This window comes from Anabrus simplex, chromosome 2 (genome assembly GCF_040414725.1).
Source record: "Anabrus simplex isolate iqAnaSimp1 chromosome 2, ASM4041472v1, whole genome shotgun sequence".
In the NCBI taxonomy this organism is placed as follows: domain Eukaryota; kingdom Metazoa; phylum Arthropoda; class Insecta; order Orthoptera; family Tettigoniidae; genus Anabrus; species Anabrus simplex.
The window spans coordinates 290,231,617-290,247,931 of NC_090266.1; the positions used below are offsets into that span (position 1 = coordinate 290,231,617).

Consider the following 16,315-nt stretch of genomic DNA (forward strand, 5'->3'; position numbering starts at 1 on the left):
AAATATTAGATTGGGAAATGAAGTTTTAAAGGATGTAGATGAATATTGTTACTTGGGTAGTAAAATAACTAACAACGGCAGACAATGCAGACCAGCACAAGCAAGGAAGGGCTTTCTTAAGAAAAGAAATTTGCTCACTTCAAACATTGACATAGGAATTAGATGTTTCTGAAGACTTTCATCTGGTGCGTGGCATTGTATGGAAGTGAAACATGGATGATAACTAGCTCAGAAAGAAAGAGAATAGTAGCTTTTGAAATGTGTTGTTACAGAAGAATGCTGAAGGTAAGATAGATCGAATTACAAATGAAGAGATACTGAATCGAATTGGTGAGAGGAAATTCATTTGGCTAAATTTGATATAGATGTTGATTCCCATAGGGAACCTGAAATATTTGTCCCGAATGAGTCCAATGTATGCACTAGCTATGCGTCTTCGTGGGTGTGCTATTTACCAACAAATGAGCCCAACTTAGCACACTGGGGCGAAACGCTGGCAACCAAGAATGAGTTAGCTGGAAAATTTATAATGTCCAATAACGGACTATTTATATTGGCTAAATTTGTCGAGAAGGAGAGATAGAATGATAGGGCACATCTTAAGACACTCAGGACTTCGTTTTGTTGGTTTTTGAAAGAAGTGTAGGCAGTAAGAACGGTAGGGGTACATCAAGGTATGAATATGACAAGCAGAGTAGAGCAGATGTAGGATGCAGTAGTTACGTAGAAATGAAAAGTCAGCACGGGATAGTGTGGCATGGAAGGCTGCATCAAATCATTCTATGGAGTGATGACTCTAGCAGCAACAATGTTTGTAACGTTATTCTGCAAGTAACGTTCCTCTAAAATGGCGAGTTTTGATATACCCTATTTACTCGCGTATTATACCCCTTTTTCTTCCACTTTTACAGCCAAAAAAAATAATGGGGGGGGGTTTCTTATATGTGATAACCTCAAATTTTGTGCAGTGAACACATGGCTTCTAGGCTATAAGGAGCTATAAATTATACATGTAAACGTTCTACACTATTCTTTAACTAAGTTATGAATGTATTCGAGTTATGCTGGCTATTTTTGTTGGAAGGCAGTATTTCTAAATGTAAAAAGACAATAAATAGTGAACACTACTTTTAGGCCTACATATAAAGTGAATATAGTCAGTTTTAGTTACATCACATCATTCGTTTCATCTCATTAATTCCTCTGATTAGGTTGATGTCAGGAAGGGCATACGATCGTAAAAACTCGCTATGAAAATTCATCTCACTTCATACTCGACCCCGTAGAGAAAAGGGATAAGCGTATTGATACAAAAGAAATTAATGACCCGTTATTTGTCTCTGTCATCTTCACTTATCATACAATAGAGGGGAAATTTGATTGATCCACCTTTTTTTCAATACATAATATGTTGTTAATATAATCACAACATTTTTTAAATTTAGTATGGGTTTCGGTGTCCATGGACACCATCATCAGCTGAAACACGTCGTATGAACAAAGATATACAATTATGTTGTACATACAATAGACCCTCAGTAATAAGTGACATTAATAGGATGAAGTAAAAATACAATGCTTAAAAGAATATAAACAAGTTATGTGCTTGTTGGTCAAATTATAAAATGAAAGTGAAGATATTAACAAATATTTGAAGACTTGATTACTTTGGAATGGTTAAAAAGTCTCTAGCGTAGCACTGCTAAACACTAGGTAAAAATAAAACATGAACATCCAAAAACTGACGTAGGATGCAGTCCTTCCACAGAGTATTGATAATTAATACTTATAAGTAAACTCTTTCAAGATTAAAATTATTGTGTCCACCTTTTCAATACAAATATATATTTTAGTGGTTAAATTCTACATGAATGAAACACACTAGTTAAGGGACATGTTTCGCCCTAGTTATGGGCATCTTCAGCCTATATTAATCCTAAGGTCAAGAATTAAAACTATAAACATTGGAACTTATAGTAAACTTAATACTAAATACAATATTGTCTTATGCTATGTTATTTACACAGTTTACAATGTGTACAATAAGTGCATTAACGTTGCCAGAATTTATGAACAATGAATTACATTTTTTACAATGACCAGACCTCCAATTGCAGATTGGATTGATCACAGCTTGAATTGGGGCTTCTCAATAGTATTGACTTGAATTTATCACTGCGTGAGTTGGGGTTTCTTCAGCTGTTATAGTCGCCTGAGTCATAAGAATTTTTACAACACCGGAATCTTGGCTAAAATGGTTAATATGAAATTTATAGTCCACATATAGTTGGAAAGGAAATCCATTCAAACGAAGACAACATTTGGGCCAAAAATAAATGAACTTTATATAATTGTAAATTTGAGAGGGCTTTCTTTTGTACGTTGTACTTGTAAATTAATACTTATGTTAATGAGAAGAGCATGTTAAAAGTTATGTTCATGTTTTAATTACATACTTTGAAATGGCTGGAGTTCACAGTAGGTGTGAAAGGCTTTACATTTCCATTATACAGAAAAGGTGCTTCCATTATTGATGGGAGAGTCAGTAAATAGCCTCCAATTTGAAGCTCAGTGCTGTTGCTTCAATTCAGTTTACAGACCGGCTATTCATATGGTTATAGAAGAGCACTGGGTCTTTTAACTTTACGTTTTGTGATGACAAAGTCTGAATCCTCCTCAAGAAGATTTTTTTTCTTTTAGTGTGGAGATTAGAATTTCTGCGTCGTCATTTGTAAAAACAAGGTCATTTATGAGATCATTAAAGAATTAAGTTAATGTGGTTCATAATTGGACTTAACAAGTGGATTTAGGATCAGAAGAGCATTCTAACTTCCATTGAAAATTACCAACATTAAAAGTCCATAGTAAGATAAGTCTCTGTTTCATTCTTTACAGTATTTTGAACAGGTATCATTGTGGAGGGATTAGTCATTCAAGAGCCAACATTTGGGTGTCTTTGCTGAGAACACATTTGCACAACAGAAATAGTAGTAGTCATTACTGTGGCTTTTATTTTCCACAGTATGACAAGAATGGCTTAGGGCATCATTATTTTATGTTTTCGACCCAGTGTCCCTGGGTCCTTTACATAAAGGTTCACATATAGTATACAGGATGTATCTAAATTATACCGACAAAAAATCAGGGATGCTCTTTGCGTTATATAAAGAACAATGTCTCTATCAGATTGGCGGAGAAGATTTTTCTTTTCAAGAAAATGAGATTACTTTGTTACTTCCGGCCTCGCAATTCAAATCGACAAACACGCTGTATTTGCTGCGAGAGAGTGCAAACCACTGCACTCTGCTGTGCTTCTGGGAAGGGAGAGGAAGTGGTGTGTATTATAGACAGAGGCAGATAATGCTCCTTAAAACTGTACAAGGTTCTTCATTCAACTTGCAAAGAATTGTGCTTGTCTCTTGCAGGCAATTTCCACATTTTGTTTATTAAACAGCCCTAGTTGCTCACACAGTACAAGAACATACAGTAATTAGATCATGCTTGTCAAATAAAGAATCTACCAGATCATTTCTCCTCTTATCTGGTCTCGGTAATATTCTTCATTATTTAATGTGCATGAAGATGCATCACTGCCACCACACGATAATGCTTTCCTTTACTCACAGCGTTGTAAAAGGAATGAAATACTGAATGAAGGAAACAGTATACCCTATGGTTTGATTAGAGTAAATCTTAAACATTCCGGCCTTGTACTTCCATTCATGTAACGAATAAAGTCCATGGGAGTTAAATCTGCCAAGCATGGAGGCCATTTAACTTCCCATCAAAGCCTACCCATCGCCCTGAATAATGATCATTCAACTGCTGTGTGACGCGGCAAGTAAAATGCAGTGAAACACCATTATGGCACTGCCACATTCGCTCCCAAAATCCAGAGGAACATCTTCCAATAATTCCGGCAGTGATTATATCTAGAAATGGTATCATTCCTCGCTGTTCTGGCAGGGAGGAAGGACATACCGCCCAAGTTAGTAATCATTAACAATGCTGGCCCAAATAATTGACATTAAACTGATGCTGAAATGTGCGCACTGCTGTTACATGGGGGTTTTCTTCTGCCCTCCTTCACGCAGTCACCTACCAGTGGACATGAAGTTTGAATGATGAGGTTGGCAGAGATAAGAGTGCAAAATGCCATAGATCAGTGCGGCTTCTCTCATGTTACCATATGCTGCGCCATAGGCTAGGTACATATCAGACATTTCTTCATCGGTGTACCAAAATGGAGCCATTCTGACCAATTTATACTGCAAACTTAGTAGCCAATATGGACAGAACAAACTTGTATACTGGGGCATGGAAGTGACTGCGCTAAATGATCAAGAAGCTTGTCCATTCTCACAGAGCATTATTGTCTCAGTCTATCATACACTTCCCCTCCCATCCCTTACCTCCTCTGAAACACATCAGCATTTTGTGCTCTGACACAAATACGGCGATTTTGTCAATTTGAACTGCACACCCAGAAGTAACATATTAGCCTCATTTTTTCGAAACTTAAAAGTTTCTCCGCCTATCCCATTGTGCCATCATTCTTTACATTACACGAAGAGCATCCATGAATTTTTTGTCGGTACGATTAAGATACACACTGTATATTGCAAATCCTTTACTTTGATGTTGAAATAAACAGCTGAAGTATGCTTATACAGTTGCTAGTTGTGTTGTATGATTTAATGCTGTTCTGATTCCATGTTGAACATACCCTATACAAAACAGAAGTTGTTGGAATGACAAGAACCTGGGAATACTTGTTGGTTCTTCGCACTAGTTACAGCTATCATATGTTTTCTCATTTAATGTGCTGTTGTAGAACAAAGTTTTCACTGTAACCACTGCATAATTTACAAAACAAAACATCCCCAAATGTTATTAACACACCTTTTCCAAATTCATTCACTGGCTGAGTTAAAAATATGCTTTGTGATGGTTTAACTTTTGTCATTCTTCTTGCACAGAACTACTTGGGAGGATAATTCTGTACTTAAACAGAAAGTTACATAACTGTTGTTTCCAGTCCCTTCTCTTGTTCATTTGTTCTTTGCTATGAGGTATGCGGGGTGCAATGACTTGCTGTAGGGACGTGTCCGAAGGCTGGTGCATTCCTTGTGCTTGAGACACGTTACGAAATACATTCTCCTAATTATTGGAGTTTTGTATTGTGTTCCTGCACGTATCTTGGACACATAAGACTCACAGGTATCTTCCCTGACATTTCTTAACCCTTTCGCTTTCAAGCTCTCAGCTGATGGATGTGCGAAAACTGTCAGCCATATTTATCCTACTATGCACACATTTCTTTGAAAATTACATTGTAGGCATGTAAGTCATGTCCCTAAACCTGAAGGGTTCAATTTTAAAAAAAATTGCAGAAACAAAGTTACAAGTTTCAGATTTTGAAAAGTTTGAAGTAATTCTGAGAAATGGTGTTTAATATACAAATTTGTGATTGATTTTAGTAGAAAGGTCATATTATTGTTTACTAGCATAATTGTGTAAAGTGATGTATCACTGAAAAAAGTCGGCCATTTTGTATAAAATACACATTTCTTACTGGAGGTGCTGGATTATCATCATAGTCATCTACACTTTCTGATTTGGACAAAGAAACATCATCACATGAATAATTGTCAAGACATACAGTGATATTGTCAGCTAACGGAACTCTCTTCACCATGTCGCACACGATAAATAACTAGGCCTAGCCGAAATTAACTACATCTGTCTAGGCTATATCTAACACTGCGCTTACAATATGCACCTAATTACCTATGAAGACTATTTAATTAATGAACTAGCAAGTAAAATAATTATAATGCCTATGATACTGCTTATTTTCACTGTATAATCGGTATCATCATCAAAAACAGAGAGAAATGCTTCCATGTTTGCCGCCAACTGCGACGTAAACAAGACACCGAACTCCATTGGGCACATGTTTTAAACTCTAAGAATATCATGAATACAGATAGTCGGCAGTTCCTGTGGAGTATAACATGAGTTAAAACTGTGCTCTTCTTATTCCATGCAAAATGCTGCTATCTGGCATGTATATAAATAACTAAGTAATTATAACAACAAAGGCCGGTAACGATGGATCGTTACCACGTCAGTTTTACGCAGGAACTGTGGGTACCAATAGATCGTTACCTTGAAAGCATTGCTTTGTCATGAAATATATTTGTCAAATTTAACCATATGAAAGTATATTTATATTTTAGGTTGTCACTTCTGAACTCTTATCAGTCTGACAATAAGGAATACATGCATACATTTAAAAACAGATTAAAATGATGTAAAAATTCTCAAAATGCCATATATTGACATAAAACCTTCTTGAAATTAAAAATAATGATTGGTTATCCCAAATCAGCAAAAAATGCAATAGAATGTAAAATAAAAACGTGTTATTATCTTTTGTTATATCGCAGAATGAATTTTCATACTACTGAGCAATGTCCTAATGGAAAGGGAGAAAAGATGACATTTCAACAACATTCAACCCTACTCATAAGGATGAATAATGTGATCAAAATGTTTCCTTGTGAGAACATTACAGTTATTCATATACATCTCATAGTTCTGTGAGATAAAGGCTCTGGGCAAGTTATATGCTCCCGTAATGTAAGCAGTAATTGTTCCTTATATTTTAAATCATGCTGCATTACAAAACTTTTATATCATCTCACATTAATCACCAGCCAGTATACAACTGCTACATCCTGTTTGTACACTGTGATGGAGACTTTAGTTTCAGTTATGATTCAGTGTACATATGCTATTCAAAATATTTGGTAGACAGGAAGTGTAGCCATTGTTCAAACACAAAAACAGTGTTCCGTTTGGGAATTCATTTTAGGCCTCCTCCCCTCCCCCCTAAATTGTTGTACTGGATATGTGAATACTTGACTGAAATTCTTAAGGTTCTGTTGTTAGAACATGTTTTAATTTTCAGTATGTGTGATAATAGTTGCGTGTTTAAAGAATAGTTCCCTATTTTTTGTATTTTGGCTGGTAATTTTCTTCTTTTTGCCTAAAGTTCCTATTTGTATTGTGATTAGATTGACGTGATGCTAAAATCCCCCAGCATTGAATCTCTACATTTCTAGCCAAGTATGTCCATTCCTGTACCAGGGAGACACATATGAAGGGAAGTGTACTACTGTGTATTTCAGCTTATCTGGCATAGAATAAACAGAATGTTAGTTCTGTAGTGTTCATTAGTACCATGTAGTCCAATGCAAGTCAGACATACTTTGTTGTATTGAGGATGTCTAATGTTAGGGAAAGCAAGTTTCAAATCCAATTCCAGGTTCCTAACTGTATTACTAGTAAAAATAACAACATTATCTCTTTGTAGGAAAAAACTGGGAATGATTTGGATCCTGAGGAGGAAAGGACACAGTTCCTGCAGAGAGTATTACTTGATTACTTGGCAGTTAATGGACAAAGTGATCAAGCTCTCACATATGCTAGGCATTTCTATCTAGCTCAATGGTACCGTGATGCTACAGCAGAGAAAAGCCGTCCTACAGGGGCCAAATTGTCTCCTAATAAACTTCTAACTCGAAAGAGAAAAACTAAGAAAAAACGGAAAGGTATGTATCTTCTTCATCACAGTTTCTGCGCGTGTTTAATTTTATGTGTGTTTTTTTTCTTTATATCCTTTAAATAGTAGTTGCATAGAAATCGATAGGTTAGCCCAGTGGAGAGTTGCATCAAATCTGTCTGTGGACCAATGACTCAAGAAAAATGTACTAATGAACTGAACTTCCTCTCTTTGTTAACCCTAGAAGTGCCAAAGGTTGACTTTTTCCTACGTCTGCCTGCCTGTGCCAGGGCTGAAAAAATCAACGTTCATAAAAGTCTCAATAAAGGTACCTTAAGTGAAATATACTGATATAAGACATATTACTGAGTTGTCGAGCATAGTTTGAAGTTTATTTCTACTGCTGTAAAGAATTGCATATCCATGTAAATATTCCATCCTCTTTGCCGTGCAATTTCATTGTTGACGTGGTCAAGATGGCGACTCGAGGTGTCAACATAGCTGGCAAGATTAATACTAATAGATAAAGGAAGTTATTTTAGAAATGTGGAACACAGTGAAATTACAGTAAAACCTTCTTAATTCTAAGTCGTTGGGACGCAGAAATCGGACTTTGTATTACGTGTTTTCGAATTAACTGCCAACTTGTAATTCACAAATGCCAACCCTTGCTGCATCGCAAAATATTCTAAGACCCGTTACCTGTACTTTATGCAGTTAACCTTGATTCACAGTTTAAACGTTTCAAATGCCATGGGGGGGAAAAAAAAAGAAAAAAAACTATTTCCAAAATGTATCCAACAAGGTGAACTTGGTTAACTCAGTGACAAACATAACGGCACACAACGAAAGGAAAAAAGTAATACGATTCAAAGACTGAGAAATCTATGCTTGCTCCCCTGTACAAATGCTTTATTCGTTGGATTGCTGTACTGTACACATTTTAGATGTCGGAAAGTATCCAATGCTCTCAATACATCATGGCTTATTGAACTTTCGTATGACGAGAGGAGAATGTCTCTCACTTCCGTCTGCACTACAACATAGTACAGTGACTCATCTTTGTACGATTTCCCGCAATGCCACTTCTGTCCTAATTCAGAAATGCCAACCCTTGCCACGTCACAGAATATTCTAAGACCCATTAATGCATGGAATCACCTTGATTCACAGTTTAAACCTTTCAAATGTCATGGAAGAAAACTATTTCCAAAATGTATCCAACAAGGTCCATTTACATTATTCAAACGATACACTTCATTAAATCATTGGCAAACACAACCTCACACAGCAGAAGAAAAAACACACGATTCAAAGACGAGGACAAATTATGCTGGCTCCCCTGTGCAGATGCTTTATTTTTTGGATTACTGTACTGTTTGCATCTTTTATATGCCTTGTGCTTGCAACACAATACAATGCCCCCCCCCCCCCCTCCTTGTACGATTACCCGGCTGGCACTTCTGTCCTTTAAAACCATAAGTCCGTTTGGGCTCGGCATTAAAATGCAACACACTTTCATCGGCATTGACAGTATCGTTCGGTGCGTGCAAATTGATTATATGAGCCACGCTTTTCTGCCAAATGTCGGCATCGCCCGTGTTCGTGGATTCCGCTTCTCCGCACACTGCCTGCTGCATGATATTTTGGCATTCCTTAAAATGCTGAATACAAAATAATTACGATCTTACATGAACTAAGTTCATATGAAGCACTCTGTAGACCGAAGTGAGTTGAAGTGCGGAAAGCTAACCCAGCACGTTCCGGAAGGCTCGTTCTGTCATAACGCAGATAAATTTTAAATTTAAATTACTCTTTAAAATATTATTTTCTCAAAATGTTAAGACAGTTTTGAATTAAAAGTCTGAATTTCGGTATTGGGACCGACATTGTTCTTCGATTTATGAATTATCCATATTGAGAATTAATCCATTTAAATAACATGCAAAACCAATCCTCATGTTTCCAGGAAAGAGAGCTTCTTCGAATTAGGCAAGAGTTTGAATTATCGAGGTTCAACTGTAATAGTAATGATACCAGTAGTGACAGTGATGGTGAGCCAGAGCAGACTCAAACGTCCGAAAACGGTAATCGCGTGACTCCGAGGATGATACACCTCTTCGATGCTGCTTATGCAGGTAGAGGTGGGCCTACAATGCTGGAGACAACTTTTTGCTATTGATTTTATGTCACACCGACACAGATAGGTCTTATGGCAACGATGGGATAAGAAAGGGCTAGGAGTGGATAGGAAGAGGCCATGGCCTTAATTTAGGTACGGGCCCAGCATTTGCCTGGTGTGAAAAATGGAAACCAAGGAAAGCCATCTTCAGGGCTGCCGACAGTGGAGCTCGAACCCACTATCTTCCGGATGCAAGCTCACAGCTGCGCGCCCTTAACCGCACAGCCAGCTCACCCGGTGGAGACAACTAGAACACTATTACAGGCATAGAGAACTGAAGTGAAAGAAACCTACCGAGGGAGAGGAGAAGGAATAAAAAGAAATCCACTCAGAAAATTCCAGTAACCTAATCTAACATCCCGTTTTAAGGTCTACTCATATTGTTTTCTGTTGTCACCCTAATTTTGCAAATATTGCAACCAAACTTTTACTAGTGACTGAGAACATATCAAGGAACAGTGTGTATATGTTAGATTGTTAAGCTTAGGTAAGTATTTTTTGTCAATTTTGAATTGTTTTAAAGTTTCTTTTGATTTTTCAATTTATTTATTTTTTATTAATTTGCTTTACATCGCACCGACACAGATAGGTCTTACAGAGACAATGGGATAGGAAAGTTCTAGGAGTGGGAAGGAAGTGACCGTTGCCTTATTTAAGATCCAGCCCAGCATTTGCCTGGTACAAAAATAGAAAACCACAGAAATCCATTTAAAGAGCTGCCGAGAGTGGGGTTCGAACCCACTATCTTCCAGATGCAAGCTCACAGCTGCGCGCGCCGAACTGCACAGCCAACTCGCCCAGTTTTCACTTATTAAAGTGATTGTTAGTTCTTTCCATTTCTTGAATGATGTTATGTCCTACTTACAATGAAACTGCAGAATCTGCTCTAAATATTCATTATGTGCAACATGTTTTTCTGGAAGAAAAAAAAAATTGTGCGGTAAGTGTTAGGCCTTTCATCCACTGGTGCTATGCAATGCAACCCAACCCAACTTAATCCCAAATTGTTTTGGACAGTTCTGTGAGAATTGCAATGCATGTTCTTCGTCCGCTGATGCAGCTCTCCTGTAACTGTCATATCAACACTTTGTCACTCTTCTCCATGCCGAGCTGTGTGGTACGTAATCAAAATGTTATCATTGCATACTGGTACTTAAGGAGGCTTCGAAAAAGGCGGGAATTTTGGGTTCATCTTTTCATTCATGAAAAATCGACCACGGTCAGCTTGTGCGTTAGCCCGGCTACGGATACGGAGAAATTTACAATGTTGAATGCATGAGCTTTGACTTATCCCAATTCACTTGATACTTTGTTGCTATTTTGCTTTACGTCGCACCGACACAGATAGGTCTTATGGCGACGATGGGATAGGAAAGGCCTGGGAATGATAAGGAAGCAGCTATGGCCTTAATGAAGGTACAGCCCCAGCATTTGCCTGCTGTAAAAATGGGAAACCACGGAAAACCATATTCAGGACTGCCGACAGTGGGATTTGAACCCACTATCTCCCAGATGCAAGCTCACAGCTGCGCGCTCCTAACTGCACGGCCAACTCGCCCAGTACTTCATACTTTAGCATATGAAAGGCAGATAGGAGTGTACAGTCCTACTGTCATCCACAAATTCAGTATCAGTTGGGATCTTCCATTATTACTCTAATCGCCTCTAGCCGGGATGAGTGGCTCATGCAGTTGAGGCATTGGCCTTCTGACCTGAACTTGGCAGGTTATATCCTGGCTCATTCCGGTGGTATTTGAAGGTGCTCGAATACGCCAGCCTTGTGTCGGTAGATTAACTGGCGTGCTAAAGAATTCCTGCGGGACAAAATTCCGGCACCTCAACGTCTCCGAGAACTGTCGAAAGTAGTTAGTGGGACGTAAAAACGAATATGATTATTAACATTATTATTATTATTATTATTATTATCACATCATCTAATAAATTAGCTATGAACTATGTCATAAATCTGGTTTGTTTTTGATGTAAATGACTCAAGGAAATTGAAAAATGGTGCTGTGTTTTTTTTTTTTTTGTATACTGGGTGATGACCTGTATTGAATTTATAAATAAACTGTGGTAGGAAAGTGAATTATCTATAACTTTCGTTATGTTATATTTATCGATAGGACCACTGACAACATAGATATTTGAGAAATATGTTTTAGACTACCCCTAAACTAGCATTTCACCGATACACAAATACCAATCTTTTTGTATTCTGAACAGTGTACGGATAAAAAACTCTTATTTTATATATATAGATACGCTATATGGTTAAACACTCAATACCAGAAGGATATTAAACACTTGCACTTACAATTTAATGTATGTAAGGCATTTACCACTCGTACCAACCTTTTTGGCTGCAGCGCCTCATGCCTTTTTTGAGCGTTCTTGTTTGAGCATTCTGGCAAACTATAGTTGAATAAACAAGGGTGCTTTTCCACTGCTTCTACGAGTTGTATATACAACTCCTGATTTTGATCTGATATAATACAATTGAATTTTACGAGTGGTGCATTATGAAAATGAGCAGGAGTGTCTGACTCGAATTGGGCCACACAACTTACAGGCGAGTCGTTTCTGAGTGGTCATTTGTAAGTTGATCAACGAGTGTGTTGCAGTCGCGCAGGTGGATGAGAAATTTGCATTTAACAGGGTTCCGTCTGTGAAATGACTCCCGTCCGAGGCTTGCTTAAAATGTTCTGAGCTCGGTAAATTCATGAAGCAGGATACTATCCTACTTACACGTAGTCCAAGTGTGGATATCTCCTCTAACGGGTTATGGACCACCAGTGGATTGTATAGTCCTAGCCACCTGAGCACAAGGAGGGCCATGACTCAGAATATGTCCGAGATGCCCACTCCCATTCCATAGCAACTGGTATCCTGATTCTCAGGACCACTTACTACGCCACTCAGCCGTTGCACATGGTTAACAATGTTTTGACAAGGGTTAGAACGGACTTGTTAATAATTCCAGAAGATCTAACATCCGTTCTCCAGCCACTTGACGGGTGCATTAACCGGCCTTTTGGAGCAGCAGTGAAACAACTGTACACACATTGGATGGCAGACGAAAGACGTGACTTTACGCCTGCTGGTGAAATGAAGCACTCAGAAGTGAGGCAGATTTGGTAATGAATAAAATGTGCTTGGGATTCCATTCCTCTGTAACTGGTGGAGAAGAGTTTCAAGAAATGCGGGATCTCTAATTCGCTCATCAGAACCAAGGGCGAGTTGCTGTGGGAGAATGATGACGGTGACAATGAGGAGGACTGCAATTCTGCCAGTGATAACGAACGCTAAGAAGATTACAGGTAAGGGAGCATCAATATACACTACTTTTATGTTAGACTGTGTATTTCCATGCAAATTTTAAGATATATAATTACAGTACAGTTTTTCTGTTACAGGATGCTGGACGCTGCTTCTAAAATCATAGTATAATATTGTGTTTACGTTTCTTATTATATGTGACTCTTGCACTTCGCTAATTCATGTACTGTTTATAATTTTTATTTACTGCTTAATGTACTATATATAATTTTTATTTACTAATTTATGTATATCTTTCATTTAAGACTTTATTACTTATTCCAATAAAGTAAGGAAAAAAAACACTTTCCAACCAGAGAATAAAGTAGGTGTAAACAAAACCACATGATTTTGACCGATTCACACTTCCTTAGTACACCCAGTAAATAGTCCATTCCTAAACTTTGTACCATAGTAATGAGTTGCTTATCACAATTTGAAGTATGAAGTGTTGAGTGAAAAAATAATATTTGGCCTACTGTTCTAAGCTTCTAGTGAATATCTTTAACATCCAACATCTGCTCGCAGAAATCCCCTATTTATCTGCTAGCTGTAGCAGCTGCGGAGATCACAAACGTACGACCTTGTATCTGTTCACTGCGATGGTTATGACGGAGCGGTTCCTGCGCGCGTATAACATAAAAAGAGGGAAATCTCTAAAAAGGAGAGAGAAGACTTGTGTAAAATGTATTTAATAAGTTTATGGGTACTTATTCCAACCATATAATTGATATCGCAAAACTAACATCGGAGTTTGCCGGTGTATCTGTTTCAAGTATTTACATTGCACGAAAAGAATTATCTACCACCGGTTGTCTTACTACCTGAGTAAAAAGAGACCACGTGTGAGAAGTGTTTTAGGCATGGAGTATGATGACTTTGTAAGTAATTTAGGAGAGGATTCTAGTGATACAAGAGACAGCGAATCTTCCCATCTACAGGGAATCAAGCCTCTTGCAAGTTCAGATTAATGAAATAACTGTCATGTAAGTAGGCCTACGTGTCCATTTTCATGGCAAATATATTTTATAGCAGTGATAATGTATTTTTATCATCTCAAATATGTTCAGGCTGAGCAGCTCTATCCGTAAGTTTAGATGTTCATATTTGTGTAAAGACCCCGTGGAACTCGCGAAGTGATATGACATGTTTGTTTATGCCTCCGTTACTCCTTTGATAAAAAATGTTGATATCCACCATTATCCAGTCCCAAGTCCGGAATGGGAAAGGAGGAGGGTTAGCTTGCTTGGCAACCAGCTGTAAAAACAGCAAACGCTGAGTGTCGTGCAGCGGTAAATAACTCGAACCCCCTTAGGGGCCAGCAGCTTCGGGCGGATAAGCCCCTATGGGTAGGGTGATGGTCCCCTCGGTGTAGGAAATGACACTGGAACCCATCATCTGTGTCTTTGGTCCAACGGCAAAACGGACGGAGGTACCTCCTTTTTGTGGTTCTCATTGGTCGTAGAGGCAGATGAGGTCATACCAGACGGACTGGCTGTGAAGGTGCAACTCAATGGTATTTCGAGTCTGCGGCAGTCCGTTGCAGTCATGGTACTAGGAACTACATGTCACATTTAATTTGTGCCGTAGGGTATAGTTCCAAGATCATAGTGTGGGGGTCATTTCTTTGCTAGCTGTGATCCACCTTAGACAAAATCCTGCTTGTGGCACTTTTTCCTGCTGTCACTCCCTTCAACTCAAGTCCAACGGCGATGGGTAAGGATGGTGGAGGCAGGTTTTTGAGTGAAACTGGAAGCTTGTAGTTCGGACCTGCACGTTGGCAGCAGATGTGTGATGGTCGTCTTTCTGAGACCCCTTGACTACTCAGGAATTCGGTCATGCATCTGTGTTTGGGCAGGCCTCTTTAGGATCACTGCTACCCACCCTGAATGGGGAAGGCCCTAGAAAATGTGGGCTAAATATCGGTAGTCACACTCTCAGCCGGCTGGGAGGCCGCACCCAGCGGGTCATCCCTTATGCGGTCGAAAAAGATTACCTGAACTTTGATTATAGGAACCTTGAATGTTCAAACCCTACTTGATTTGAAAGACAATAACAGACCTGAGAGAAGAACAGCGCTTGTTACCCATGAGCTTGGACGAATGAACATTGATATTGCTGCCTTAAGTGAAACCAGACTGTTCAGCGAAGGTAAACGTAGAGTTCAGCTCAGGCTACACAATCTTCTGGAAGGGAAAAGATTAGGGAGAACACCCCATTCATGGTGTGGGATTTGCTGTGAAGACCACGTTGGTGAATGATTATCATCTAACTCCGACCGCAGTCAGTGAAAGAATTATGACTCCGAATCCCACTCTCTGGAGCCAAATCTGTGACACTCGTCTCCGCATATGCTCACACCCTGGATGCTGATGTAGAAGCTAAAGACCAATTGTACAACCTGCTGAGCACTACCATGACCAAAGTATCACCAAGAGGCAAACTCTTACTACTTGGTGATTTCAACGCCAGAGTTGATAAAGATCACCAATTACGGGGCAATGTGATGGGAAAACATGGACTTGGCAACTGTATTGCCAATGGTCTACTGCTGCTTGGTTTATGTGCTGAACATTAACTCTTATTACTAATACTCAGTTCCGCCTGCCTAATCGCTACAAGACCACTTGGATCCATCCTCGCTCAAAGCACTGGCACGTCCTTGATTATATCATCACCAGGCAATGTGATAAAAAGATTTCCTTGTTACAAGGACCGCAAGGAACGTAGATGACTGCTGAACAGATCAAAAGCTCCTTTTTTGCCAGTTGAGAATCTCAATCTGTTGCAAACCAAAAAGATCCATCCACAACCTGCCCAGAAAGAAATTCGATACTTCTAAACTTCAGATTGAATCCATTGCTACAGATTACAGAAAAGCAATCTCAAACAAACTGGCTAGTCATCCAGTCAGCAGTGATAGTAAAAATCAGGAATGGGCCATGCTTCAGAACGTTATTACTGAGTCAGCTGAGGAAACAATTGATTTTGTTAGGGGGGAAAAAAGACAGGACTGGTTTGATAAAAATAATGAAGAAATTAAATGTCCGATCAATGCCTAACGGGAAGCCTACCTATCCTATCTTCAAGATCCGTCTTCCAATGTGAAGAAATTACATTTCTTGGAACTTAGAGGGAAATGTCAGGCGCAAATTAGGGAAATTAAAAATAACTGGTGGCAACAATAAGCTGAAGAACTGCAAAGACTATCTGATGCCCGTGACCTGCAAAACTTCTATGCTGGC

At 38.7% G+C, this 16,315-nt stretch overlaps 1 protein-coding gene across 2 annotated transcripts in view; it reads left to right on the plus strand.

Annotated features, from left to right (window-relative positions):
* Positions 1-16,315, plus strand: part of Nipped-B (Nipped-B cohesin loading factor) — an 804,192-nt gene that overhangs the window by 571,630 nt on the left and 216,247 nt on the right. For both annotated transcript variants that reach the window (XM_068226150.1, XM_068226151.1), the window contains one exon: positions 7,382-7,619. In XM_068226150.1, coding sequence (XP_068082251.1) covers positions 7,382-7,619 — 238 coding nt within the window. The remainder of the gene's footprint in view (positions 1-7,381; positions 7,620-16,315) is intronic.